The sequence below is a fragment of the Rhincodon typus genome, chromosome 18, assembly GCF_021869965.1.
Source record: "Rhincodon typus isolate 14 chromosome 18, sRhiTyp1.1, whole genome shotgun sequence".
NCBI classification, from domain to species: Eukaryota; Metazoa; Chordata; class Chondrichthyes; order Orectolobiformes; family Rhincodontidae; genus Rhincodon; species Rhincodon typus.
Window position 1 is genome coordinate 35973517 of NC_063349.1, and position 26961 is coordinate 36000477.

Consider the following 26961-nt stretch of genomic DNA (forward strand, 5'->3'; position numbering starts at 1 on the left):
GGACCCAGGTAGCTGAAGACATGGTCAGCAACTAAAACTAGAGATGCTCACAACCAAAATTAGAGAATCAAAAATATGTTTTGGAGGGTTGTCAGGCTGATGCAAATCGTTGAGGGATTTAAAAGTATGGATGAGATTTTTAGAGTTGAGGTTTTGATTAGCTAGGAGCCAATTTAGGATACTGAGAGCAGGGATAATGGATGAACATGCTTTAGTGCAAGTTAGATCATCGACGCCAGCATTTCAGATGGCGACATGCTTGTGGAGGGTGGAATATGAGAGGCCGAGTAGGAATCAGTTCAAGTGGTCTAGCCAACAGGTAATGAAGGCATCAATGAGATTTTTAGTAGTGGTTGAATGGAGCAAGGCAAAGTCTGTGGAAATAGACAGTCTCAGTGATGGATATGTGTGGTTGGAAGCTCATCTCAACATCAAATGACCCCAAGATTGCAAACAGTTTCAAACTTTTCACCCTTGTACATAAATTGAACCATAAATTTTCTCTGCCCTATGACGACAATCTTTTTTGCTTTATCTAGACACTTGCTCTCCATTACTGTAATTTCTGGTTTACAATGCCATCCTCCTTTCTCTCAAATCTTATCATCCCAGGAAAAGAATTTAAAATTTAAACTTCAGCATCTCGAAATTCACTTTCCAATCTTTACCTGCTATATTTCTCCCTCTTCCAAAATCTACTCAAAACTTAGATTTTTCCATCATGCCTTTGTTCACTTTCTTTAACCCTTGTGACCAGCTTCCTTGTTTCTAAATCATTTTGCAGTGTTTCTATATATTAAATGTAAGGTGCAAATTGTTGTCAGTATAGTAATCTAACCCCTAACATCAAGAAAAAACTCTTTATAATTTAAAGGAGAAAATATTGGAAAAACACTGCATCTAGTATTCAGTATCTTAAAGAGAGGTTTACTTTTGGTATGGCCCAACATTGCCTCTTATCTGACCCCTCTGGTCCAGTAACAGACAAAAGTTAATATTTCAAATATGGCCAACTTTTCTTTTTATAATGTGTTTTGATCTGCTGTATATTTTCTGATCTCATTTTAGTTCACAGATTTAATGCTGAAAACGTAAGACATGGAGCAGGAGTATGTCCATTGAGCCATCTCTGCCAGTTATTAAGATCATGACCTCAACTTCACTTTCCTGTTCAATTCCCATTTCCCTTCTGATTTCTTTAGGTTCCCAAAATCTGTTGATCTCGTGCTTGAAAAATGCACAATAGCATTCACAGTTCAATAGGAAGCAGAATTCCAGTAATTTATAACCTTCTATGTGAAGACATTTTCTCCTCATCTCAGTCTTATATGGCCAGTCTTTTAATTTGAGACAATGCTTCCTAAGCAATTTTTTAAACTTTACTGGCTTCAGTGACTATGTATGTATGTATATAAAGATATTCTTATGAATAAAGTATATTTTTGAAATAAAAAGATTCTGTAGATTTACTGCATTTGAATAAGATAATTAAAGGTTATTTTGGGAAATGTTATTTTTTATTATATTGCATTGGAGACTATGCTCTGTATTTCCTTGAACAATATTCATCTACTTCTGCAGTGGAGTAATGCATGTAAACCAGCCAATAGTTTCAATAATAAATGTACCATGTGGTAAACTTGGAAAATCTGAGATTCAATGACCCTATTTCTTTTACTGAATAAACTTATTCCAATCAGAATAATTGTGGGAGTGCTGCTCATTTTGGCATTGTGGATCTTTGTGCTGTAAAAGAAGGGGGCTGATCACTCGGAGTTTCTATTCACTATTTGGTAGCCCTTGTTGAAAGCCCTAGTTTATATTAGGTTAGGACAAGGTTGAACTAATTTGGGATGCCTATCATAATTGGATAATCTGAATAGGCTCAAGAATAAAGAATTCCTATCTCGGATTACAGCAGAGCATTGTACCTATAGAACAGCACATGATTCTCTAGTGCATTGAGCGAAGGGCTGAAAGGGCAAGTGTAATAAATTAACATGGAAAAAATAAATCAGTATACATAAGTAAGTTCATTAAAAGCTGATCAAGTTTTTGATAGAAGATTGTAATCAGTCAGTTTTGTTTTTTCTTGTAGTCTGATTCTTCAGATGAGAAAATTGAGTACAGGACAATAACAGTGAATTTTATTCAATTATAATTTCATGGTCTATATCCTATTGAACATTTTTGTTCAGATGACTTGAGTACTAAAGGAATTATAAATGTTGCCAAATTTGTTACTATACAGTTAGTCATTGAAGAGTCCGGAGATCAAAATAAAGCAAATTGCTGACTAATCCATAAGTCATTTCTTAAGTTTTTTCCTCAATAAACTTAATGTCTGTCACCAACTTTATATCCAGCCACACCCTGAAATTACCCCACACAAATTGTGTCTCAGGATCAGGCACTTGTAGAGTGTAGTAGCTTTTCTTGGTGCCTGCAGAATTTTCATACCCACTCATTCTCTCTACACCTCCACAAACAGTTTTATGGGGTTTGTTATTGGAAATGTGTGGGAGAGTCTCAGTGAAACTAACAGCGGGATCAAACAATGGAACTTTCACTGCCTCTGTGCAGTAAAGATCCGGAACTAGATGAACTGGTTTTCATCATGAACTTGTGCTTTGTCACGTGGGCTCAGATGTTTACTATTTCAAATATGTAGTTGTTCTGCAAGCAATTACATTGTTGCCTCATTTTTCTCTCTCTTGGACTCATTAGCAGTTATGAATGAGATTTTTGGGGCAAGAGAAATGAAATTGGAATACATTCATTAGAAGTATTTTTGTTCATCATTCAATAGAAGTAATTGACAAATGGACAAAATATTCTAAAATAGAACAAATAATCTTGCAATTTGTTACGCATTTGAACACATTGTTTATATTCACTGTACATACAAAGCATGTGCTGACACAGAAGTTCAGGAACTTTAAAATGTGCTGTTGATCTTCAGATTGATGAATACTACAAAGCTTCTGTATTCTGTAGTACCCTTCACACTCAACTTGCAGTTCCTTAACAGAGTTAATAACTTGCATGTGTTTTACTGTGGATCTGTATTTGGTTAAAGCTAACCTTTAATTAGAAGTCTTTGGATTTGTGCACACCAGACACTGGGATGTTATTAGTGAGAACTGAATGCTATATGTGTTACTGCATGCAGATCAAAACAAACCCAGTGTACTCTGACAGCATTAAACCCCACTGAGACCTGATGCAGGATATGGTTTTCACTTCCAAAAGAAATTTATAATCCACAAGAACTTGCCAGATGTTGTAGCCTGATGCTTGAACTTCTTTACAGATTTGCAGAGTAGGTGGTCACTGGATATTTATCCACAAAATTGTATAAAACCTTCTGATGGTAGGATGTGCACTGTTCTTCAGTACTTTTTGTTGTTTGCACTGTTCTTCAATATTTTTTGTTTTACTCCCTCAAGTTTTTTTTTATTGTCATCTTATTACCTGTAAATTATGTAAATTTGAAGAATTGTTTAATGTGAAAAATAAGGACAATAATTATTCACAGTCGTCATAAAGTTGCATTTGAGATTGATATCATGAAAGAAGCTATAGAAGTAATTTGCAAGCTTCAGTTGTAACCATTGAAAATAAAACTTAAAGTTCTATGACTAATTCAAACTGGATCTCATTAAAATTCTTATAGCTGTGTGCACGATTTATTGGATGCCAGAAGTGAACCTTATGTTGAGCTAAGATGCACACAACCGAATGTAGCCGTTTGGGCATTGTAGTCTCCTTAGCCTAGCTATCAGAGTAAAACTATTTGGTAGTTGTTGTTTGTAACTCCATAAATTTTTAAGCTAGGTTTTTAGCATTGTTCCTAACCCTTTAATTCCTGATTTCAGCTATACTATGATACTGAGTAAAAGATCAGCTAAAAGGAAGCAAATAAAATCTGAGGGAGAGCCACAGCTGATGACTTCACCTTTACATAACTTAGAAATATGCAGTGTTCTTTATTGCTTACCACTCCATAACATGCTCTTTGTTCATTGTCCCAAAAATCCAATTATAATCGTTTTTGTATGAGCAGATAAGAATTACTGAGACAGGCAGAAAAATAGCTCCAACTGGGAGGCTATAAAATATAGGAACTCAGGATGGAAATTACTCCAATTTTACCGTGCATCTGCAGCAATAGTCTATCTTGCCTCTCTGGTGCTGTCAGCTTCCCTGAATGAACTATCCTTAATGTATCCTCATCCTTACCTACAGGTTCGGTTTTTATGTATGCTCGAGATACCTGACTGATTTTCACTTCCATTTTTGATCCCATAATGATGCTGTTAAACTGGCTTACTGGTATCAAATCTTGAATGAGTTGCCGCTTTCTGCAGCTCGAGATCAGGATGATCAAAATTATTGTCCAAGGCCATCTCCATTTCCTTCCTATTGAACTTTCACTCTTCCCAGGCGTATTATCAGGCTAAACCAGATTGTTTGCAGTGTTGGAGTTCTGAACAACTCCTCAACTGGTAATAAGTTTTGACCTCCATCTTCACAACATCACCTGTGTCCATTCCTCCTTCAGATTCTTATATAAGGCTTTGTCACTCCCAAATATGGCTATTCTGATTCTTTCCATGATTGTTTTCCTATTTTTTCCACTTACTGTGAATTACAACTTGTCCCTAACTCTGCTCCTCACATCTTGTCCCACACTAATTTCTACTTGTTTATCATCTCCTTTGTTATTGATACCACCCTTCATAAACTACTTCATCTTAAAACGAGTTCTCAATACTCATTTCCTCCACCATTTTCTTATACCTGTTTATGAAGTACCGAGAGGCTTTTTAAGTTTGAGATGCCATATTTATTATCTGTTATTACTGATCAATCAACCATTGGAAATCTTTCATTGTTTCCTGTCTCAACCCCTTTCAATATTCAAAACTTACATAGATCTCATGTCAATCTAATCTGTTCTGGAGAATACAACCTAAGCTTTTAATATTTCTAATTGTAACTATGAAAGAATCTTCTGGTCATGGAGGAAGCATGAGGAAAGGCAGCTGGAACAACTTAATTGGGCAAGGGTCAAAAATTCAGAATCTTGTCAAAGGGATGAACTTTACTAATTAAATTCTCTGATCTTAAAAGAAGAGTCAACCTTCCAGATTGCAGGTGTTGGAAAGCTTGTCTGCATGAATTTGCACCTCATTAATTAAGTGCTCACTCTCAATTAAGTTCTACCCACTCAAGAAATACATGCCTTCAGATACCAGACTGTAGGGAAAGGAGGAGCATGGCCTACTAAGGGTGGGGCACTGTCCATTTGGTAAAATTGGGTGGAAGAATTGGCATCATGGTATATTTCTGTCTTGTCTGAACCTGGCTTAGTTTGTTCAGGGTGTTCACTGAGAAGGTTACCTCACAGAGAATTGGGTGTCCAGTGCATCATCAATTATGCTGCAACTTCACTGAAGAGAAGCTGACTTTATGTATGGGCTTGTGTACTATTATGCTTTAAGTACTCTAGGCAATGCACAGTGTCTTCATGCACTTCGATGTTTGACTTCAAGGCGGTGTCCTCTGGGACCACACAAAATGGACCTCACAATGGTGGATACAGTTTGAGGAGAAGGACAGGGGAGAAAAAAATGCTAGGTGAGGTGCACTTGTCATGGAGCATGTTTGGAAGGCAAATCTCAAGCATGCTGACTGCGCATTAATGCGCTATATTCACAGATCTGCTAAAACCAGCAGTGAATTGGCACAGATGAACCCTGCCCTTTTGACCATTCAGCAGCTGAGGATGAACCAGAGCAGAGGAGTAGCAACAGCAGCCATAAGCTTCAGACTTGCATGTGAAGAAGGGGAAGATGATGGTCATGAAGGAGGTTACTTAAGGACAGGAAGGAACCAGGATAATCTACGAGTGAAGCTGACAAGTGTGGGAAAACCTTATTGAGAGCAGATTTCAGGCTGAGTGAGCTACAGACAACTGTTTCACCTATTGAACATTTTGAAATCTGCTTCCTGGGAGCACACTATCTCTTCTTTTGGATACACATCTTTCAGTTACCTAAGTTTAACTTTTATCTTTAATTGTAAAAAGAGCTCTTTTCAGCTTAAAATGCTGGTACTGTGAACCCTTTGAGGTGTCAAGCAGCATAGAACCACCTAGTCTTTCCACGCATTGTGCAGAACTGTTCGTGCAGAACACTATATTTCAATGACTTCAGAGCGAAACAGGTGTATTGGCCTTGCATCAACCAAACTAGTTGCTGAGGTGTCACCATGCCATGTTCTCAACATGTGGACTGTGCTTTGCTGAAAACTTTGTAAGGTAGACATAGGACATATCGAGATTCCAAAGTGTAGCCAAGTTATGCCATTTCAACTGTGGATTACGCTCCACAGTTCTTCTACATCATAGCTGATATGAATTGTCACTTTTTGTCCTGAACATTGTACTGTCCCAGAGATCTTTCCATTCCTTGACTTTACTGTTCTACTAGTTGAGCATCCTCAGTGGCAGTGTCCCAACCACACTATGGTCAGAACAATTTCAATTCCAAACTCTTCTTTCCACCACTCCTCCTTTATATATCAATAGTGTATTCCCCAGTTCTTATTCTGAAAATGTTTTGTCTGACAATGGAGAGACAAGCTAAGGAAAAGATCTTTAATTTTCCTGCCCTGCTGAGCCTGGTCATAGTTCTTCATTACTCATGATTGAGATTATCTCTATGTCTGCATTCTCCACAATGTGGTTAACACAGGCCAATTCTCTTCACTGGTACCACATCCAACAAGGCCCTGAAATTAATCTTGCAAACATGGTTGCAATCTCCAAAAGACAGCTTGCCCTTTGCCAGGTAATGACCACAATGTTAGGCACACTTTTTGCTGATGATGTGGTACAAGAACTGGACTGTTGCTGAATGACAACATTGCATTCTGATGGGACAGATGCTTCACTTTCATTTCAGCCAGCCATGTCAGCACCTAGTGGCATAATGGAACTACAGTAAACTTATATGCAGTATAAATCGAGGAACAAAAAGATGTCTGGGGCAGTCATGATATATTTATAGCATTGCAGAACATGTACATTGAATGAACACCTATGCCCTCAAAACATCTCCTTTCTTTACCAACCACGACCACTAGGTGTTGCCCCAATATCCACAAGGAAGGTGGAGGGCAGCTTGTTCTGACCCTCTGTTGACTGTGACCTTGGCAGGCACCTTCTGGGGATTGAAGGCCAGAAGGCCACAGCTCACTAAGAGTCTGGACAGATGGTCTCTGCAAACAGAGGGGAGGTAGGGGGCTAGAGCACCTCTGGCATATCCTGAGACAAATCTTACATGCCTAGCACTTTACCTCTCAATGGGTGCCTTGAGTAGGAGTGGCACCTGGAGGAAGAATGAAGTGCTTTACTAGCTCCCTTTTGTCTTGTCATTGGTGCACTACAACCATGGCTACAGGAACAGACTGCAGGTCCAGGTGCATATCTGTCCGGTGGACCTGGGTTTCCAAGTTGGCTTTTATCCTTTCCATGCCAGAGCCACAACTGCTTTGGGCTGAGCAGGAGGCTCATCTCCAGCAATCCTCCAAGTGTCAGAGATGTTGGCTGTAGCTTCCATTGTTGGCTGTTGACCTGTCTCTCTTGATATGCCAACCAGATTGGGACTTCAAATATGGTAGTACACTCACCAAGGTGAATGTCTCTGTACACAGGGCACAGATGAACGTCATATTGATGCATGCTGTGAGGTTTTGGAAATTTCATCCTCCCAAGTTGGTGGAACAGCTGCAGACTTGGGGGTGGAGGGGGATTTAAGGGAGGGTGATTCCTCTTTCTTTTGCTCTTTTGATCACTGCTACCTGGAATGGAGAGGAGAAATTAGCTTGTGAATGTGCATACTTCTCTATCTAAATAATTCCTCACACCCCCAGCCAACTATAGCATAAATGCTATCCCCTCCACACTTCACTTCAGCTCTGATGAAGACTCATCTAGACTCAAAACGTGAGCTTCCTTTCTCTGTATGGATGCTGCCTGACCTGCTGTGATCTCCAGTATTTGTTGTTTTCAGTACAGATTCCAGCATCTGCAGTAATTTGCTTTAACGTGATGTCTGGTACTCCACCAGTTTGTGAGTGTTCCATCCTGTAATGAACTCCTGTCCTTCAGACAGGTATAAAGATGGATTGAGAATCATTGTAATGAGTGAATAAGCACTTTGTGAGTCATGGCAGGTTCTGAGTCCTCCCCAGTAAGTGATTAAAAGCTCACTGCCTATGGACTGGTAAAATGTTGTGATAGCCACCTCATGCTGCCATTTTTCCACTGGTGCTAAGGTTTGCATATAATCATCCTATCTGAAGTGCCTGTGCCCTTGCACAGATGTTGAGTGTCATTTTGCAGTGAGTAAATAGTACCACTTATTCTTATGAGACACAGGAGATCATTCATATTCCTCCTGCACTGGATTCAGGTTCCTCTGTGAGGTTCACAGGTCCTGACCTGTACTACCACCTTGGTTTGGTCCATACAGGTCAAGGGGATTGTCTCCTGTTTGCATCCCTGGGTAAGAGAAGCTGGTACCTTTCCTGGAAGACCCACAGGAGAACCCTAATTGAGGCGTCGTTGATTCATGGACTAATTTCTGTTTGCTGTGCGACATTTCTGGGGAAGGTGGGGGCCACAACACATGCATCTGTGATCTTCCTGGTTGGAATGCGTGAATGCCTGCCCAGGTGCCCTTCTAATACAGCGCTCAGTCCTTGGCAGGACCTGGTAGGGACGAAGACTTCCTGCCCACCTTCTGGATCATAAAATTTACCATGTTGCTCGCGCGAGTACTCACATTCATACATAATAAGCTGAAAATTGTGTGATCGTGAGAGAAATACTAGCCCCAACTCTGAGCAGACATGATACCCACTTCCAAGCCTGCTTTGAAACTAAGGCTCCATAATGAAGATTCTATCTTTTGGCTTTTTCTGTCTATAATATGCCCAAAATATTTAACAACAATAGTACTTCTAAACTGTACGTGTACTTGCATTCTTTAGACCCATTGCCACTGAACTTAATGAATGATATTCTTATACTCTTTAAGTTATGGCTGGGAATTATGACAAAATCTGTCAATTGAAAACCTTTTAATTAAATTAGCATATTTATTCTGGTTACAGATTAATAATAATTATTTTTCTAAGAAGTGACATATAAGACAGTATACTATTATAATTTTTTCATTACATCTTAATTACTATAATGAAAAATTATATATCTTAAATAATTTGAAATATAACAGCGTCTTCCTATTGTTAAATTTTTAATTTAAAAAAAAAATCTTACACCTTACTCAACTGTAACCCATTACAAGATCAATGAACTGTAGGTCCTCCTTTACCAATTTACATGTTATGTTGAGATTATGAGATGATCAAAATGTTCTGGGAATGATTGATACTGAAAGCAGATGTGAAGGTGGGAATTGTCAAAAAATAGTATCAATATTATTTGTAAGATTAATTATCTGTGTCTAGAGTTTGTCATTCCTTATCAAATTAAATTGACCTTCAATTACTCAGTGCTGCTTTATCTTGGATAAATAAACTTCACATCTGATAAGTAAAGAGCTTTTTCTTCCTCATCCCTTTTTAAAACAACCTCCATTTTCACTTGCCATACAACTCTTAGACTTGCAGAGTTACTTAGCTATAAAGATAAAGTAAACAATCCAACATGTCAAAAATGTACAAGGTGCTTACCTGACCTTCTCTGTTATTCGTGGTCAATCTCGACAGAGGTGACTGGTGCATGTCTGGTCCATTTTGACTTTAAAATGGATGATCCACAAGGTCTAGTTTATCCTTCTTACTACCAGGAGACATCACTGCCTGACAAATAGGCTAGGAACACTCATTTGCACACAGGATAAGTCTATTGGTTTCTCAGCTGATTTATGCTAACCCTTTAGTCACACTAAAATTAATGTTCATGCGGTCATCGGCTGGAAAAATAAATTGTATTGTGTGAAGAAAACTTGTGCAGAATGTGCTGGTAGAAATATAAACTATTTTAATATCCAGTTAACTCAAATCAAAGTACATTTTTCTGTGTTTACTTGGAACTTCCCTTGGAACTGAAGCCAACATGCTTAAATGGGCTACTTTAATATTTAACATTAACAAGCTAATTATGTTTAAAGTTTGTGCTGTTATGGCATTGTCTTTACATATTTTACAAAAGCAGCTCACATTTGAAATGTTTCAAATCATAATTTTAGCCAGTTATAAATGCATATGCCTGAAATATTAGCACAGTAACCTATGTTGGTCAGAGATCACTTTGCCACAACCCAGCATGCCATGAAGGCATCCATTTCTCTGTAGTTTCATACACACTGAGTTTCTAAGATCAGCTTGCCAACTGGTGTTTTTTTAAAATGTGGATTGCAGAGAAAGCAAATTAGAAATCAGTATCCAGACAGGGATCGGATGTAGTTTATATCACGGAGTAATAGCCAAAGATGAAAGAAAACTGGATAAATGTGAGATTCCCTAAATTTTCTTTATTGAAACATGGTCATTTAAGAAAATAAAGCAAGGCTTAACTGATAAATTGACAATTTTGTCTGGTAAATAGCTAATCCATCCAGACCTGGAAGGTTCAAAATTCTACCCTTGATATGTGCCACATTAGTTTATCACAGTCAGAGAGGAGCAGGTTTCTACAATTGGCTTTAAGAGTCCAGATTTGCAATGAGAACATACTTGCTGTGATTTTTGTAACATATAACAACAAAAACATTGAAATCTGTCCTGAGAATCAATATCCATGTTCCCACAGGAATAAGAGCCACTTGAAAGAGGTACAGGAACGTGCAATTCTTGGAATCATTTCCCAGTAAAAAGTGAATTACAAAGAATTTGTATAAAGTCTACTGCACAAAATTAAGCCATTTGGACCAATCTACACTGACATTTGCACTCCAAATGAGTGGACGACAATGTCTGCATGGTAAGGACTGTCAAGATGATGGGAAGGATGACTCCCAGCTTTGTATTTCATTATTTTCTTGGGGTAGTGTGAGGAGGAAGGTGAAATAGGGGTTTTATTCTGTTTTTGGTTTCATGCACTGTTTTCTCTTCAAAGATTTACTTTTTCATAGCCAGATATTGGTTTCTACTTCTCTCAAGTCCTTTTTCCTTAAAAAACCATTGCCAGAGAGAAAGAAAACATTTGTTTTTATGTTATTATTCCACTATATTTTATAAATGGAAAGTTTTACTTCATCTGCAATATGTGGATTTTATTGCCTTCGCCAGGCATAAAACTTGTGAAGGGAGGGAATTCAATGTAACAGCTGCTTACTGCTCTGATCCTTCTTCTTTCTTGTTGTCCCAACGTGAACCTGCTCTTTTGAGCTGTTGAGAAGGATACCCACAGGAAGGTAGAAGGCTATTAATTTAACAATGTAGATTGAGGTCTGATTTTGTCATCTGGACCAAGTGTGCAATGCAAGCTAAGGACTGGGGCACTGTTAGTTCTACTACCATGCAGTACTTGGCAGGAGCAAGATACAGTGTTAGAAAAGGCCCAGAAGATTAATTTTATGTTTTTAATTTAGTTTCTACTGGGGAACAAGTCTGCTGAGTAAACCTTGAATCTCATAGCAGAAAGGAGCAGGAGTAAGCCACACTGTTCTTCAAGCTTGCTCTGCTATTCATTGAGATCAAGGCTGTTCTGATCTTGTCCTCACCTCCACTTTCTTCCCTGTTTCCCCTAACCGTTCCTTCTCTGTGGTTCAAATATGTGTCTAACTCAGCCATGAATATTTAATAACTCAGCCTCCACAACACTCTAAGGTAGAGATTCCCTGGAAGGAGAAATTCCTCCTCATTTCAATTTTGAACAAATAATCCTTATTCTGAAACTATATCCCCTGGTTCCCTCACAAGGGGAAACTTCCTCTTATCATCTACCTTATCAAGCCACTTCAGAATCTTATGTTTTGATAAAATCACATTGTTCTTCCGAACCATGTTGAATACAGGTCCAACCTGCTGAACCAATTCCCATAAGGCATCTTCATACTTTATCCCAGGAATCAACCTAGCAAATTCGCTCAGAACACATGTATTCCCCTCCAGATACAAGGACCAATACTATATGCAGTATTCTAGATGTAGTATCACCAGTGTCCTCTACAGTTATAGCAAGAGTTCCGTATGTTTCTCCTTGCAGTAAAAGCAAAAATCCATTTGCCTCCTAATTGTTTGTGTTAACTGAATGCTAACTCTTGTTTCATCTAGATCCCTTTGTATGTGGATAATGTATTTTCCTACATTATACTCTCCCACCTGCCTAAATTTTGTCCAGTTACTTAGATCTGTATCACTCAGTAGCCTCTCTGGGTGGGATTTAATACGGTGGTCGTTGGCTAGCTCACTGGTTGATATTTCAGGGCTGAACATGCCTCCCCATACTGGAAGCCAGGACAAGATTTTACAATTAAGAATCAGTTATTTGCCATTTGACATTTGAGCTCATGAGAGAACAAAAGCTAATTCTTTTTTTTAAATCCCAACAGAATATTGGATCTGATGAATAGTGAAACACAAATAATTTGAATTTAATTACTCCAGTAAACATAAAAGTATTCCTGAAGCTTGGCCATTCAATGTATCTTGATTCCAAGTACAGCTTCTGACCCCATATCTTCTAGCACAAAGATTATTTACTTCCAGTTTTATAACTCTGTTCACTTTTTTCCCTACTTAAATCCATTTGATGCTGAAGCTCCCCTCTTAACATACATTTATAACCACCAGACTCAAATATTCTAATCTATTATAATATATCCTCATCCTCGAAATTGTAGGTCACTTGATATTCTGTTCAGTTTATTTTATGACAAGTTGCACACAATTATAACTTTTATCTCCTGGTCTCTGTGTCTTTCAAAATTCTCATCCCTGGATTTAATTCCCTCCATTGCCTCATTCCTGCCATTTGCAGAATTCAGAAATTGCAGTACCCAAACCCCCCACCCCCACCAAATACTCTGTACTTCTATGTGGTCACTTGTGCATTTACTCCAATATCGGCATCTGTGCCTTAACCACACAGACTTCATGCTGAGGAATTCTCTCTCTAAACTCCTCTGCTTTTCCATCTTACCCTTCCTTTAAAACCTGCCTTAAAACATTTATGTTTGTAATCAGGCTTTTAGCCATCCTAAAGAATGTTTCTTTATTTGGTCCTGCATTCATTTTCTTTATTATGCATCTGCGAAGCACCCTGGGGTATTTTCCTACATAAAGAGGCTGAATAAATTCAAACTCTGAATCATCTGTGGATCTCAGCTGCAGATACCATACGATCTTGATTTGCTAACAAAGATTTGTTTAATGGGTTTATAAATGGAAGATCCATGATGTGTGAAGTGCTGTGGGTCAACATATTACATGTTTCAGTATAAACTCTTATTCCAGGGGTGTGGTCAAGTCGCAAGGTTGCAGTGTAAAGAAAGTGATATCACATCTAAGAGCTAGAGTCCTCAGGTCACTGTAGTTTCTCTTTTCTTTCTGGCAGCACTCCATCCCCAGACTTCAGAATTGCTAATCTATTAATATTACTTCAATCAAAGCCATAAGAATGCTGACATTTTTGTTTAAACTCTACAAGAACAGTAAATGCCATACTTTAAACCTACCTGCAAAGCAATGATAAACAATGTGACAGCTGCAAAAGTTTCCTTTCTTGTTAAGTGCAAGCGTGCAACATTGGAATGTGATCTGTCACTGAAATTTATAGCTTCTGTCCACTTATATGATGGCATTTGAAAAGTTGAAATGGATATCGCCGTGCTTGATAGTTTAACCTTTGTTTAATAAGGTCTTTTTCCAAAACCCACATCTTGCACAAGTCTTAAATTATTTCTGTCTTTCATTTTTAGCCTATTTGAGGGTGCTGACTGACCACATCATAATCATGGGTGAAACAGAATAACAAAGAATCTCGATCGCTTCATGTTCTGTTTGAATTTTTCCTGATGACCAGATGACGGATGTTCCAGTACTCAACGCTCCAAACAATACACCATGAAAAGATTGCACGACTTAATTTTAAGAAAAACTTCCAGACACACCAGCAATCAAGCAGAAGTATAAAAGAAAACCTACTTTCAACACATCAGCAAACCGAACAGTGTCATGCCCAATCAAACAGCTAGCACCCCCTCTGACAGTAACCACAGTGCATCAATCTTAGGATTCATGCTGATTCCTGTTATAGTTATAGCAGTCATTGGCATTGCAGTTGTAGTGGTAACATTTTTAAAAACACCTTTTCAACATGTTCTTCAATTTATGGATTTACCATATAATACTTTTAATATGTCTTTATTGTTTTTTTTTGCCAGATAAAGTATGTTCGAAAGAGACGCAGGTAAGACAATTTTAAAGGGAAATTTTTCTTAAATAATTTTGTTCACTTACAACACGATTAGTTGTAAAAAGTGTAGATATTTGTTGACAGGCATGGCAGCAATGGGAAGGTAGAGGGAAGGTGAGATCCTTAGTACTTCAAAGTCATTAATTATGATTCATTTCTGATTATCATCCAAGAAACTTGACATAGTTTCTGCACTTATCATAGAAATAGCCTGTAGATTGATTCTATTTTGATATCATTTCTGCCCTGTAGACTTCCATATGCCGATTATTAATGCTGGTTTTCTGTTGCAAGATACTGACCTGGTAATAGGTGAGGGAGAGGTAGCATTTTAAATAGATCAGTGTGGTGCATGGAGACTGTGATTACCACATGTCGGAAGTAGAGGGAGTCAAGAGCCTGGTGCAGTGCTGACAGCAGCTACTGCCAGCATTTCCTTCCTGCAGGATATGAGGAACTCTGATTTCCTGATGAAAAGTGATTGAGCTAAATGTGCAGTTGATTCATCAAAGACCAAGTTACTGTTTGTCTTGATTTTTAAAAGAATCCTTAGTACGTTTTTTTGATAACTTGTTATTTGGAAGAGCAGTAATCTTTACAAAATTGAAACATATGTGCAAATAAATTCAGTGAGCTTAAAATCAATTTAGTTATAAACAGCTTTAAGTATTATATTGTTAGTTTATACTTTTCTATTCTTAATTATTTACCCTTGATAAATTGCTATATGTTTTAATGGGCTTTGGTTCTGGCTTCTGTCTTTAGATATAACATGTTTTCATGTTCCTGCCTAATAATTCTATGGACATGACTTCCTTATGAATGAAACAGGAAAGATCTCAGCAGCAATTTGGACACACATGAGTCATTACATTGCACAAAGGAGAAGACATGGCCTGTGATTTTCATTTAGGATGTGGAGCATCCTGTTATTAACTGAACTGTTTATACAAATGTCAAAAGATGTGAAACAGTGTACTATCTACAGCAATTCTAAATATTCACGGCTTGTTAAGGGTCTATATTTAGATCGACAGGACAATATTTCTTTGATAATGTTTTTATGTAACTAAATTTCTTTAAATTTAGAATCTGAGTCAACATGGCTACCTGTATGACTTCGTTCACAAAAGTTAGCTAAAAATGGCACTCTCGAATGAGAGTGGTTTTGGCTTAATTTCCTTTTCAATTTTCTATCTCCTTCAAACATTGCTACCATGACTTTTTACAACTGGAGAGGTAGTTATCCTTTGTTATATGTTTCATGATGGCCATCAGGGCCTGATTGTGGCATTCCTTTGAGAGTTGTGCTGTTTCGTAGTGGTCCTTACCCAAAATTGCAAGTGCAGAAATGATCATGTTCTGAGGCTAAGTCATTTTGAATAAGAGTCTGGTTATCAAGACGATTATTCCAACTTGTGATGATGTAGGATAATGATTTAGTGTCTTATTGTAGAAATAATGGCAACCACGAAATACCTCAATCTTAATAAAGCAAAACACTAAATATATGAACTGCAAGCACCATCAGACAGAGCGTGCTCAACTGGTTAATCATGAATCAGTTCTCATCTGATTAGGCATCATTTCCCAAATAATTGTTATTGTACTTAGAGAGCACATTGTTCGTTTTGGATGTTCTGATTGATTGAATAGCAGTTGATATAAAATGAGACTTCAAAAGATTATTTTCTAAGAAAAGTGCAGGATTATTGTTGAGCTGTTGTTCCTTTCATTTCAGTTCCCCTTGACTCCCCTTCAATGGTATCATCATCACTGATTTCCATCATCATCCTGTTGCTTACTATTGACTGGAAATGCAGAGATTACCAGAGCAGGTCAGAGGCTAAGTATTCTCCAGTGAGTAACTCATTTCCCGAGTTTCCATCATCCACAAGGCACAATTAAAGTGTGCTATGTGTCAACCTGGCTACAAAACAGAACTATTTACAAGCAAGCAGCATAAGCAACAATTGATAGGCAGGACTGAGCGATTCCAACAGATTTGACCTAAGGTCTGCAGCCCTGCAACTTTTTGTCAAGAAGGGTGGTGAACAATGAGCTCACTGGAGGAGGCTCCACAATCATTCCTATTCTCAATGATAGGGATGGGGGAGGCCAACATATAAGTGCAAAACCCAAGGCTGAAGAATTTGCAACTATCTTCAGCCAGAAGTGCCGAGCAGATGAATCCATTCGTGAATCGATTGCGGATTGTCAGAAAAACCCATCTGGTTCACTAATGTCCTTTAGGGAAGGAACTGCCGTCCTTACCTGGTCTGGCCTACGTGTGACTCCAGACCCACAGCAATGTGGTTGACTCATAACTGCCCTCTGGGCAATTAGGGATGGGCAATAAATGCTATTCTAGCCAGTGACGCCCTCATTCCCTGAATGAATAAAAGATGATCTATCTAGGCCTACTCCAGAGGTCCCCAGAATCATGGGTGCCAGTCTTCACTAAATTCAATTCACTCCAATGTGATGTCAAGAAACAGCTGGAGACACTGGATGCTGCAAAGGCTTTGGCCCTAGCAATGTTCCAGCAACATTACTGTAGTCCAGAACTTACCTCATCGCTAGCCAAGCTGTTCCTGTGCTGTTACGACACTGGCATCTACGCAACAATGTGGAAATTTCCCAGGCTGAGTCTTGTACGCAAAAAGCAGGACTAATCCAATTACCACCCCATCAATCTACTCTTGATCATCAATAAAGTGATAGAACGTGTCATTGATAGCATTATTAAACAGCACTTGCTAAGCAATAACCTGCTCACTGACACTCAGTTTGGGCTTCCCCCGGAGCCACTCAACTCCTGACCTCAGTACGGTCATACTTCAAGCATGGCAAAAGACCTAAATTCTAAAGATGAGGTGACAGTTACTGTCCTTGACTTTAAGGCTGCATCTGACAATGTGACTTCAAGGAGCCCTAGCAAAACTGAAGTCAGTGGGAATCTGGAGAAATCTGTCTGCTAGTTGAAGTCATGCCTGGCACAAAGGAAAGCAGTTGTGGTTAAAGGAAATCAGTTATCTCAGCAGTGGCAGGACATTTCTGTAGAAGTCTCTCAGGGTATTGTCTGAGGCCCAACCATCTTCAGTTGCTTCATCAAAGACTCTCTGTCCATCATAAGGTCAGAAGAGAGAATGTTCTTTGATGATTGCACAATGTTCATGACCGTATGTGACTCCTCAAGAGATTGAAACGGTCCATGTCCAAATGCAGCAAAAACTGGACAATATTCAGGATTAGACTGACAAGTTGCCAAGTAACATTTGTGCCACACAAGCATCAGACAAAGATCACCTGCAACAAGGGAGAATCTAACCGTTGTCCCTTGACATTCAATGGCATCACTATAACTGAATTCCCCACTATTGACATTTGGGGGGTTACCATTGACCAGAAACTGAACTGGGCTAGCTATTATCAGCTAGCTCCACCAGAGTCAGCGTTCTTTTATGAAGTATAAATCATGTGTTTGCCTAATTTGCTTGAGTTCTTTGGAGCTGTAACAGTAATATGGATAATGGGGATCCTGCAGATGTAGTATATCTGGACTTCCTGAAGGCCTCTGATTAGGTGTTGAACAGAAGGTTAATATGCAAGATAAGATCACATGGGATTAAGGGTTATTTGTTTGTTTATAAAGGATTGGCTACCAGAAAGCAGAGAGTCAGGATAAGTGAAAACCAAAAGAACTGCGGATGCTGTAAATCAGGAACAAAAACAAAGTTGCTGGAAAAGCTCAGCAGGTCTGGCAGCATCTGTGGAGGAGAAAACAGAGTTAACGTTTCGGGTCCGGTGACTCTTCCTCCGAACTTTTTGTTTGGGTCTTTTTGTTTGGTTGGCAAGAATTTGGTTGCCTGGATGAGGGCAGCTCCGCCAACAAGAAACTTGATTCCATTTATAACAAAACAGCCTGCTTGAGAAGCACAACATTCATAAACATTCACTCACTCCACCACCAACACTGTAGTAGTGTGTACTATCCAAAAGATGCACTGCAGAAATTCACCAAGACTACTTAGACAGCACGTTCCAAACCTGTGACTACTACCATGCAAAAGGACGAGGACAGCAAATACATAGGGACCCCACCACATGCAAGTTTCTGTCCAAGCCATGCGTCATCTTGACTTGGAAATATTATCACCTTCCTTTTAGTGTCACTGTGTCATAATCCTGGAATTCCCTCTTTAATGATAGTGTGGATGTATCTGCACCAGATGGATTGCAGCAGTTCAAGAAAGCAGCTCACCACCACCTTTTCAAGGGCAACTAGGTATGGGTAGTAAATGCTGGCCCAGCCAGCGACACCCACACCCCGAGTTTAAAAAAATACTAGGCTCGTGTAAGGGTGAAGATCTGGATGGAAGTAGGCTCAGGAAAAGGGCAATATCCAAGGAGATGGACAACTACAGGGGAAGATTATAAGACAGAAGAACAGAAGGGATGGAAGAGGAAAGGAGAAGGAGAGGAGGGACTGGATAATCTTGAGTTTTCTTTGGAGCAGAGTAGGTTGAGCAGGAATTTGATAGAGGTGTACAATATTAGGGACATGGACAGGGTGAATAGAACGCAGCTTAGTCAAAGGGTCAATAACAAGGGGCTACAATTTTCAAGTGAAAAGCAGGAGATTTAGAGGGATTTAGAAAAAACCTTTTGTTCCCATGGGGTGGTGGGGATCTGGAATGCACTGCCTGGGAGAGTGGTTGAGGTGGGAAACTTCCCAACCTTTAAAAAATATTTAGATGAGTACTTGAAGTGTCATAACATTCAAGGCAATGGGGCCAGTTTAGGTAGTAGTGTATTTTTGGCGGCGCAGACTTGATGGGCTGAAAGGCCTCTTCTGTACTGTATGATTCTATGATCAGTCGGTGATGGAAAATGGGGAGGGTAGAGAGTGAAAGACTGGAATGAAAAGTTAACTGATACATATCTTGCAATACCATTTTCCAAAATAATGGTTTTGAAAATGTGCAATGCAAAAGAAAGGAGCTACAGATCTGATTGCCCGTGTTACTGCATGCCAAAATCACACCTAACTGAGGCAATAGAAACAGAAAGGTAGAAAATTTACTGTGTGATCACTCAGTTAAGGCCTTTGCACTGAAAAGAAACACTTGCTGTAAGTCTAGGCATGTAAGGAGTTTAAGCTGCAAACAACTACCTCCCACCATGCCCTGTTGTTCATTAATCTTTGACACGAAGGGCACCTAACAAGCACTGAGGGTGTGAGTGTGGTGTTAGTGTGAATTAAACTATGGACGACAATTCTGAGACCCATACAAGTGAAAGTTAAGGACATGAACAAAGAACCATTATGTAAGTTGTTCATTGCAAGGTTGTATGGCTGCCTCACAAAGAATTTTGCAGGACAAGAGTGACATTGTGCTAATCACCACATGCATCAAAAAGTAAAGATGAAAGACACTAATACTTCGCAATGACAGCATTAAGAAGGGCAGTCATCAGTCATTGGTCATAGAGGATCTACTTCATCATAGCCTGCCCTGTAGCCATGTCTATCACCCTCCACATGAGCAGCCTGATAAAGGCCCAAAGGTTACATTAACGGTATCACATCTCAAATGGAAACTTCCCATTTCATTACAGATATTTCTTCACAGATCGTATTTCCATGCCACAGGTTTGACCTACTTAATCTGGTAGCTGTGTTTGCATTGATAAGGATGCAAAAGAGGGAAGAGCAATCACAAGAGATTGGGGACAGAGATGGGGCTCAGGAGGCTGCAGCTGTAGCTGAGCAAACAGCACATGAAGAGAGGAACACGGGCCTTCAGCAACAATCACTAATTTACTGAAGTTATAAAAAATGCATTGCTGTTGCTTGCAGATGAATGAAAGACAGTCTTCACTTGACTAGAGAAGCCATCACCTACATGTGTCATTTACTGTAAGCAGATCTGCAGCCACTAGGCTTTAGAAGAAACGTTATGCCAGTGCCACTGAAAATCACAGCGGCACTAACTCACCATTGGCTTCTTTCAGACCACAGCTGGGGACGTGTGGTAGCTCTCAACTGGCAGTTCACAAATGCATTTGAGAGTTCATCAATGACCCTTACAGAAAAGAAATACAGTTTGGCCCGTTCATCATTGACCCAGAGAAGTCAAGATGCCAGAGGTAAAAACCAAAAGAACTGCGGATGCTGTAAATCAGGAACAAAAATAGAAGTTGCTGGAAAAGCTCAGCATGTTTGGTAGCATCTGTGAAGAAAAATCAGAGTTAACGTTTTGGGTCCAGTGACCGTTCCTCAGAACACAGTGCCAGAGATGTCAGGCTTGAATCCATCACTAGGTTCCCTCGGGTATAAGTGACTGTTAACTATGTGCATGTTGAGTTCCATGCCATCATCCAGCCAAATTCTAGAGCAGAAAGGGATTTCATTTCCTCAATTTCCAGTTAGTTTGTGAGCAGAGGTAACAATTCCTGTCAGTGTGCACACATTAACCAGGGAACTGTCACAAAGCTTATATTCTGCCAAACTCCCATGTTGAGTGTTTGCTGTGCACATGCACAAGCTCGCAAAAAGCTTCGCTAACAACCGCAGTACTCAGACTGATAGCAAATAGCACACCCCCTGTGGCCATTATTGAACAGACAGTTAGCCTTCTGAAGATGTGCATCCATTGCCCAGACTGCTTAGGAGGAACATTCGCTGCACAACCTAGTTGTGTGGTGGGTTGGGAACTTACAAGAGGGGATGATGGACCAACTAAATGCCTCTTTGGAGAGGGAGAAGAAATGTGTGATGAAGATGCTGAGGGAGTCAGAGTTGTTGATGAGGATGCTAAAGGAGTCAGAGCAGTAGTGAGATGAGACAGACAGAAACATGAGAACCTGATAGCAGCTGGAATTGAGGTCAAATGACTTTGCATGAACATTTATAGAGGCTCTGAAATTATAGGCAATTTGTTGTGCTGAGGAACTCCTGTCCTCAATGAACTCTTGTCTTATAACTGTGAAACTTAAATACTCTCTTTTTTATGGATTTTTTTTTTCTCTTTGCAGCAATAACTTGTTGGCCAGTGCATCAGTATAGAGTTCTGCAGGCTTAGTTCACGTGGTTTATTCCGCTATCATAGAGATGTAAATGGCTGACACTATGCTGAATGACTTCGTAATCTCATCCATCTTGCTTAAATTCCTGCTTCCCAAAATTACGTTCTTCCCAAAGAACAGTGGTGAATAAGAGCTTTACTGCTGCAGATGATGCACGTGCATGTCTAGCATAATGAACAATTCTCAAGGTAGTCGATAAAGGAAAACATCATCGATTAGGTATCTTATCAGATAGAAATAGACAACAGGAATGTTGTCTAAAGGGCTGTATTTGTTTGAAATGTCCTGCTGTACAGAAGAACGCCCAAAGTGGCTTCAGTACTTTTTCATCTTTCTTTTCCTACCATTAATTCTTGGTGTCACCTCAGCAGTCGCAATTGCTCCTCCCTGTTGGTGTACAATGGCATCTTACTCTTTTAGGGATCGGGATCATTAAACAAAAGTATCCATTGCTTGTGCAATGGAGTGAAGATCCAAGCACATATCCAGCATATGCTGACTATTCTGCTAGACCTGGCTGCCCACTGTGACTACTCATATGTCTTTGGAGATAGCCATGCACTTGCATGTTGGAGCCACAGTATCACCCAAAGGTTGAGCAGTCTGATGCTCTACACTCCAGTCTGCATGTGATCTCTGTCACTACTGCCAGATATTCCTTTGCTTGCCCCAATATCTCTGTAAGATCATTAATGGCCAAGTGCAGAGGTTCATTATCTATACTGAGCTCAGTTGGGGCCTGTTTTCCAACTGTCCTGAGTTGCCAGAGGAGACCTCAGCTGTTTCTTCATCTTGTAGTTTTGGGTGCATGTCAGCGCTGTGCTCACCAGACTATGATTCTGAGCCTATTCTGGATACATTACCCACCAAAATGGAAGTCTGTATGATGGTCAGTGTGAGGTGGAATGCCTTGATGATGTTTCCTCCAATGGTTCCAATTGTTCCTCCTCAGTTTTACTATATGGGACTGGAAGATTTGCCTGCAGGTTCTTTCCTCGTCTGGACCTTTTTTTAGATCTGGAGGCTGTCAGAAAAACAAACATTTATTAATGTTGTGAGCTGCCAGTCTTACCCAAGTTTTATTATTACGCTTGATGGGCATGTGGGAGATCTGCAGTTTGGAGACTTTCTGGCTAGATGGTTTCACACATCCAGTTTGCCTTCACCCTCAGCGCGGGCATGCTCCCCTCGTTTGCCTGCATTCTTTGCAACCTTTTCCTCAAAGTTGGTAGCAGCCTTATGCCAGGTATTCACCACTGGCACTCCATCCTGCAGAAGAAGAAAACCATTTAGAGATTTTAGCATGATTACATGAGCACTATTCCTCCATTGATGGATACAGATAGAGACTTTAGTCCTCTCAGCTTTAATTGTCGATATGCAATACTGATAACCATAATGTATGGTGGAAGTTAGGAAGTAAAAGGTTCTGATTGATAGTTAGCTTGGTGTTGTCAAAGAACTGGAGTTGAAGCAAGTCCATAAAGCTTCATGATATGTGTTCCTGATATTTCTGTGAGGTTTCATTCTAAATCTTTTCTGATTGTGTTCTTGTCCCGTGCAAGCCTTCGGTGAGAAGCTATCAGATGTGTAGGTAAGTTCTGATAAAGAGTCATAGAGTCATTGAGATATACAGCATGCAAACAAACCCTTTGGTCCAACTCGTCCATGCAGACCAGGCATCCTATATAAATCTAGTCCCGTTTGCCAGCATTTGGCCCATATCCCTCTAAACTGTTCTTATTCATATATCCATCCATATGACTTTTAAATGTTATAATTGTACCAGCCTCCACCACTTCCTCTGGCAGCTCATTCCATACATGCACTACCCTCTGCCTGAAGAAATTGTCCCTTAGGTCCCTTTTAAATCTTTCTCCTCTCACTTTAAACCTATGCCCTCTAATTTTGGACTCCCCCACCCGGGGAAAAGACCTTGTCTCTTTACCTTATCCATGTCCCTCATGATTTTATAAACCTCTATAAGGTCACCCCTCAGCCTCTGACAGTCTAGGGAAAATAGCCCCAGCCTATTCAGTCTTTCCCTGTATCTCAAACCCTCCAACCCTGGCAACATCCTTGTAAATCTAGTTTCACAACATCCTTTCTATAGCAGGGAGTCCAGAATTGCACACAATACTCCAAAAGTGGCCAAACCAATGTCCTGTACAGACGCAACATGACCTCCCAACTCCTATACTCAATGTACTGACCAATAAAGGCAAGCATACCAAACGTTGCCTTCACTACCTATCTACTGCGATTCCACTTTCAAGGACTGTGAACCTGCACTCCAAGGTCTCTTTGTTCAGCGAAACTCCCCAGAACCTTACCATTAAGTGTATAAGTCCTGCCCTGATTTGCCTTTCCAAAATGCAGCACCTCACGTTTATCTAAATTAAACTTCATCTGCCATTTTTATCATCCCATTGGCCCATCATATCAAGGTTCCATTGTACTCTGAGGTAACCGTCTTTGCTGTCGACTACACCTCCAATTTTATTGTCATCTGCAAATTTACTAACTGTACCTCCAATGTTCACATTCATATCATTTATCTAATTGACAAAAAACAATGGACCTAGCACTGATCCTTGTGGCATGCCGCTGGCCACAGGCCTCCAGTCTGAAAAGCAACCCTCTACCGCCACCCTCTGTCTTCTACCTTTGAGCCAGTTCTGTATCCAAATAGCTAGTTCTCCCTTTATTCCATTTGATGGAACTTTCCTAACCAGTCTACCATGAGGAACCTTACCGAATGCCTTACTAAAGTCCAAATAGATCACGTCCACTGCTCTGTCTTCAAAAGTCCTTTTCATTACTTCTTCAAAAAATTCAAGCAAGTTCATGAGACACGATTTCCCACACACAAAGCCATGTTGGCTATCCTAAATCAGTCCTTGCCTTTCCAAATACATGTAAGTCCTGTCCCTCAGGATTCCCTCCAACAACTTAGTCACCACCGATGTCAGGCTCACCGGTCTATAGTTCCCTGGCTTTTCCCTACCACCTACCTTAAATAGTGGCACAACGTTAGCCAGCCTCCAGTCTTCTGACACCTCACCTGTGGCTACTGATGGTACAAATATCTCAACAAGGGGCCCAGCAATCCCTTCTCTCATTTCCCATAGAGTTCTAGAGTACACCTGATCAGGTCCCGGGGATTTATCCACCTTTATGTGTTTTAAGATGCTCAGACCTCCTCCTCTGTAATATGGACATTGTCAAGATGTCGCTATTTATTTCCCCACATTCTCTATCTCCCATATCTTTCTCCACAGTAAACACTGATGCAAAATACTCATTTGGTATCTCCCCAATCTCCTGTGGTTCCACACATAGGTGACCTTGCTGATCTTTAAGGGGCCCTATTCTCTCCCAAATACTCTTTTGTCCTTAATGTATCTGTAAAATCCCTTTGGATTCTCCTTAACCCTATTTGCCAAAGCTATTTCATGTCCCTGTTTTGCCCTCCTGATTTCCCTCTTAAGTATACTCCTACTGCCTTTATACTCTTCTAGTGATTCATTCAATCCCTGCTGTCAATACCTGACATATGCTTCCTTCTTTCTCTTGGCCAAAACCTCAATTTCTCTAGTAATCCAGCATTCCCTACACCTACCAGCCTTTCCCTTAACCCTAACAGGAACATACTGTGGTTTGAACTCTCGTTATCTCATTTTTGAATGCATCCCATTTTCCAGTCATCCCTTTACCTGCAAACATCCGCTCCCAATCAACTTTTAAAAATTCTTGCCTGATAGGGTCAAAATTGGCCTTCCTCCAATTTAGAAATTTAACTTTTAGATCTGGTCTTTCCTTTTCCATCACTATTTTAAAGCTAATAGAATTAAGGTCACTGGCCCCAAAGTGTTCCCCACTGATACCTCAGTCACCTGCTCTGCCTTATTTTCCAAGAGTAGGTCAAGTTTATCACCTTCTCTAGTAGGTACGTCTACATACTGAATCAGAAAATTTTCTTGTGCACACTTAACAAATTTCTCTCCATCTAAGCTCTTAACACTATGGCAATCCCAGTCTATGTTTGGAAAATTAAAATCCCCTACCATAACCACCCTATTATTCTCACAGATAACTGAGACCTCCTTACAAATTTGTTTCTCAATTTCCCGCTGACTAATGGGGGGTCTATAGTACAATCCCAGTAAGGTGATTGTACCTTTCCTATTTCTCAGTTCCACCAAAATAACTTCCCTGGACGTATTCTCAGGAATATCCTCCTAAGTACAGCTGTTATCCTTAATCAAAAAGCCACCCCCCTCCTCTCTTGCTCCCATTTCTATGCAATCTATACCCTGAAACATTAAGCTGTCAGTCCTCTCCATCCCTGAGCTGTCTCTGCAATTGCTATGATACCCAAGTGCCAAGTTGCCAACCATGCCTAAGTTCATCCTACCTGTTAGGCCTCTTGCATTGAAATACATGCAGTTTAATTTATCAGTCTTACCTCGTTCTCTGCTTTGTTCCTGCCAACCCTGCCTGTTTGTTTGATTTACTCCTTTTCCCAATTGTATCAATCTCAGACTGTTGTCTTTCCCCACTATCTCCCTGGATCCCACCCCCACCCCCTTCCTCCTTTAAATCCTCCCGAGCAGCTCATTGAGTTGCAAAGTGTTGTAGCTCCTTTCTGGTTTTAAGTGTGAAACCTTGCAGATCAGTGAAAGGCAGTGGTGTTTTATTGCTGGTGGTGCAACATGAGTTGGTGCATTTAAGTGGAAGAGGTTGATGTTAGGAAGGAGGATATGCTAGAAATTTTGAAAAACTTGAGGCTAGATAAATCCCCTGTGCCGGACGGTATATACCCAAGGTTACTCCAGGAAGCGAGGGAAGAGATTGCTGTGCCTTTGGCGATGATCTTTGCTTCCTCGCTGTCCACTGGAGTAGTACCAGATGACTGAAGTTTGGCAAATGTTATTCCCTTGTTCAAGAAAGCGAATAGGGATAATCCTGGGAATTACAGACCAGTCAGTCTTATTTCTGTGGTGGGCAAATTATTGGAGAGGATTCTGAGAGATAGTATTTATGATTATTTGGAAAAGCATAGTTTGATTAGAAATAGTCAGCATGGCTTTGTGAGGGGCAGGTCATGCCTCACAAGCCTTATTGAATTCCTTGAGGTTGTGACAAAACACATTGATGAAGGTAGAGCAGTGGATGTGGTGTATATGGATTTTAGCAAGGCGCGTTTGATAAGATTCCCCATGGTAGGCTCATTCAGAAAGTAAGAAGGCATGGGATTCAGGGAAATTTGGCTGTCTGGATATAGAATTGGCGGTCCAATGGAAAACAGAGGGTGGTAGTAGATGGAAAGTATTCAGCCTGGAGCTCAGTGACCAGTGGTGTTCTGCAAGGATCTGTTCTGAGACCTCTGCTCTTTGTGATCTTTAATA

General features: G+C 40.0%; 1 protein-coding gene across 8 annotated transcripts in view; it reads left to right on the forward strand.

The window, feature by feature from the left end:
* The window catches only part of LOC109928364 (small integral membrane protein 29-like), an 83997-nt gene that overhangs the window by 39971 nt on the left and 17065 nt on the right, over positions 1-26961 (forward strand). For 5 of the 8 annotated variants that reach the window (XR_007264129.1, XR_007264128.1, XM_048607857.1 and 2 more), the window contains exons 2-4: positions 10850-11020; positions 13962-14331; positions 14427-14452. Coding sequence is in view for 5 of the 8 variants with exons in the window: in XM_048607857.1 (XP_048463814.1) it covers positions 14218-14331; positions 14427-14452 (140 nt within the window). In the remaining 3 variants the exon portion in view is untranslated. Of the gene's footprint in view, positions 1-10849; positions 11021-13961; positions 14332-14426; positions 14453-16199; positions 16297-26961 lie in introns of all 8 variants that reach the window. The other 3 variants (XR_007264130.1, XM_048607860.1, XM_048607859.1) reach the window with 3 other exon arrangements.